This window comes from Auxenochlorella protothecoides, assembly GCF_000733215.1.
Source record: "Auxenochlorella protothecoides strain 0710 unplaced genomic scaffold scaffold36, whole genome shotgun sequence".
NCBI classification, from domain to species: Eukaryota; Viridiplantae; Chlorophyta; class Trebouxiophyceae; order Chlorellales; family Chlorellaceae; genus Auxenochlorella; species Auxenochlorella protothecoides.
In genome coordinates, this window is record NW_011934143.1 from 71479 (window position 1) to 74667 (window position 3189).

A 3189-nucleotide genomic window follows, 5' to 3' on the forward strand; every position below is an offset into this window, starting at 1 on the left:
GCCCCCCCCCCCTCCCCCCCTCCATCCACCGCAGGGAGTTTGCCTCGGGGCTGTACGACTGGCGCGACACCTCCCGCAGCGCCATGCGCGTCGCGGTGTGGGTGAACAACTCGGACGTCGCCAGCCGCGCCGGCGGCCCGCCCGACGTCCAGCGCTGGAACCAGCCCCTGAACCTGGCCTCCAGTGCTTTCTTGAGGGCGGCTCGGGGCCCCGGCGCCTCCGCCAGCCTGACTGGGGTCAAGGACATGCCGCGCGGGTCGTCCCGCCTGTCCCTGGACTTCTCCTCCCTCCTGGGCCCGCTGTTCATGATGTGGTTCATGCAGATGCTGCTCCCCGTCAACGTCTACAGCCTGGTGCACGAAAAAGAGGAGAACCTGCGCATGATGATGAAGATGCAGGCGAGTCGGTCGCGCGGGGGCCTGGCGTGCTGGGGTGGTGGAGCGGGGGGGTGGGAGCCCCGTGGATCCTGGCGACGACCCCCAGTCCAGAACCTGTGCGTGCTGCACGCTGGTGCCACCAAGGACAAACCCTTGTGGAGGTTTGATCCCCCCATAACAACACTCCCCACGCCCAACAGGGCCTGCGGGACGGCGTGTACTTTGCGGTGCAGTACATCTGGATGGTGCTGCTGTACTGCATCTTCATGGGCGTGTTTGTGCTGGTGGGCGGGGGCATCGGCCTCAAGATCTTCACCATGAACTCCTACAGCGTCCAGGTGGGTTGCGTGGTGTTGGTCCTGGGCGAGCGTGTACAGCTGGGTCTCATCTGGCCGTGCTGGGGCCGGCCAGGCGACAGAATGATCCGTCCCTGACACTGCTGTGCCCCCGCCGGCTACACCGCTCAGCTGGCGCCCCCATCTCTCACACACGCCCCTTTCCCTCGCACCCCTGCCAGGCCGTGTTCTACCTCATCTGGGGCAACCTGCTGGCCTCCTGGTCCCTGTACTTCTCCTCGCTTTCCAGGAACGCCCGCTCCGCGGTGCTCACCTCCACCGTCATGATCATCGTGACAGGTTTCGTGGCCAACCTCGTCCTGGTGCAGGTGCCCTGGGCCCGGGTGGAAAGAGAGGAAAGGGGGGAGGCAGGGTCGTGTGGAGAGGGCGCTGAGGGGAGGCACCAAGGCTGCCATGCCCCACCGACGCTGCGGACCACCGACTCCTTCTTTCACACCTACCACACTCCCATGCACCCCCTGGGCAGTACGTGGAGCATGGGCCGGCGGTGGTGGCACGCATCCTGCAGCTCCTCCCGTCCTTTGCGCTGTTCAGAGGTCAGGGCGGGGCTGGGATGGCCCAAACTGCCGGGGCTGGGGTGCAGGAGCGGGAGGCCCAGCGCACCCAGCCCAGCCGCGCCTCAACCCCCCCCATCCCCCCACACCGATTGCCCACCACCTTGCACCTGCCGCCGCCACCGCAGGTCTGTATGAGCTGGCCCAGTACGCCTTCCTGGCGGACCGCAACGGCGGACCCGGCATGACGTGGGCCTCCCTGCGCGACCCGGACAACGGCATGCTGACCGTGTGGATTATCATGCTGGTCGAGTGGGCGGTGCTGCCCTGGGTGAGTGCAGGGCTCTTGGGAAAGACCCACGGGCCAGACTCGGAGGGCGTTTCATGGGGCCCCTGCAACATCGGCAGACTCTGGCAGGCGACAGGCCTGGCGCGCTGCAGGCCCACCGCCGCCCCCTGCACACCCCTCCCCCCACCTATCAAAGCAACACCCACACACACCTTCATCCCCCTTTGCCTCCCGCCAGGTGGCGCTGTACATCGAGGCGGTGCGGGGCACGGGGACGGGCGTGCGCAAGCACCCCTTCTTTTTCCTGGGCCTGAAATACCGGACCGAAGCCGGCCCCCGTGGCGCTGCTGGAGGCGGCGGCACAGAGGCCAACAAGTCGCCGAGGAAGGTCTGGGCCTGGGGCGGGCGCACGGCCTCGCCGCACCTCCCGGGCAAGGGCCCCGCCTTCCGGCCCGGCGCTGCCGAGGCGGGCGCGGACCTGTCCCGCAGCCAGAGCGGCATCTCCACCGCCTCCTCGTCCTGCTCCTCCACGACGGGCGCGCTGGACCGCGGCGCGCCCTCCCCCGGCGACGCGCTGGCGCACTACTACGGCTCCGAGCCCGGCGCGGCGCTGAGCCCCCAGCTGGCGCGCGGTGTCTCCTCCCTGTCCAACCCCGAGGCGCTGCAGACTCTGGCGGCCGTGCTGGCGGGCCGCATCGGGGACGGCGCACGGCGCGCGGTGGCGGAGGACGCGGGCGCCGGCAAGCCTCCGGCGCCCGTGGCAGAGGCCGCCGCGCCCCGCCCCGCCGCGCTGGAGCTGCCCATCCCGGCGGCGGAAGCCGGGGAGCAGCTGCGCCTGGATGGCGCCGACGTGGCGGCCGAGGCGGCACGCGCCGAGGCGGCCTGGGCCGACTGGCGGGGGGAGGGAAGGGGCCGCGCGCCCTCCCCGCCCCCGGCGGCCGCCGGCGAGGCGCCTGCCATCCTGCTGCACCACCTGAGCAAGGTGTACCCAGGGGCGCACGGCTGCGACCCCAAGACGGCGGTGGACAACCTGTCCCTGGCCATCTACCGGCGCGAGTGTTTCGGCCTGCTGGGGCCCAACGGCGCAGGTGCTCCTTTCTTTTTGGTGCTGCGGGTGTGAAAAGGAGGCTGGGGCTGGATCGTCGGCTGTGTAAGGGGCGTGCCTTGCGGGGCTGGGATGCGGGCTCGGTGCGCGGCATGGATACCCTGAGCTGACAGGTGCCAGCGAGCTGGCAGCCAACCCCGGCCACCTTCGTAGTCCAGCAGCTGGACACCCCATCACCTCCCCTCCGCCCCCGACCCTCAGGCAAGACGACCACCATCCGCATGATGGAGGGTTTCCTGGAACCCTCCGACGGCGAGGTCATCGTGGGTGGGCACTCCATCCGCAACGAGATGGACACGGTGTACGGCCTGACAGGCGCCTGCCCCCAGCACGACCTGCTCTGGTCGGGGCTGACCGCGCGGGAGCACCTCATGTTTTACGGCAGGCTGAAGAACCTGGGGGGGAAAGCGCTGACCAGTGCCGTGGCCGAAGGCCTGGCCTCTGTCAACCTGACGGCGGTGGCGGACGACCTCGCAGGGAGCTACAGGTGAAGATGGAAGGAGAGGGGGGGAAGTTGGGGGGGGCGGGCGGGGATCGTACATGCACTGTGGTGCCCTGGCGACGGCTA

At 69.9% G+C, this 3189-nt stretch overlaps 1 protein-coding gene across 1 annotated transcript in view; it reads left to right on the forward strand.

The window, feature by feature from the left end:
- Positions 1-3189, forward strand: part of F751_3310 (ABC transporter A family member 7) — a gene marked incomplete at both ends in the record, with an annotated part of 10320 nt that overhangs the window by 4816 nt on the left and 2315 nt on the right. The window contains 8 exons of the mRNA XM_011397687.1: positions 35-497; positions 578-715; positions 895-1041; positions 1200-1269; positions 1416-1558; positions 1755-2273; positions 2499-2604; positions 2823-3108. Coding sequence (XP_011395989.1) covers positions 35-497; positions 578-715; positions 895-1041; positions 1200-1269; positions 1416-1558; positions 1755-2273; positions 2499-2604; positions 2823-3108 — 1872 coding nt within the window. The remainder of the gene's footprint in view (positions 1-34; positions 498-577; positions 716-894; positions 1042-1199; positions 1270-1415; positions 1559-1754; positions 2274-2498; positions 2605-2822; positions 3109-3189) is intronic.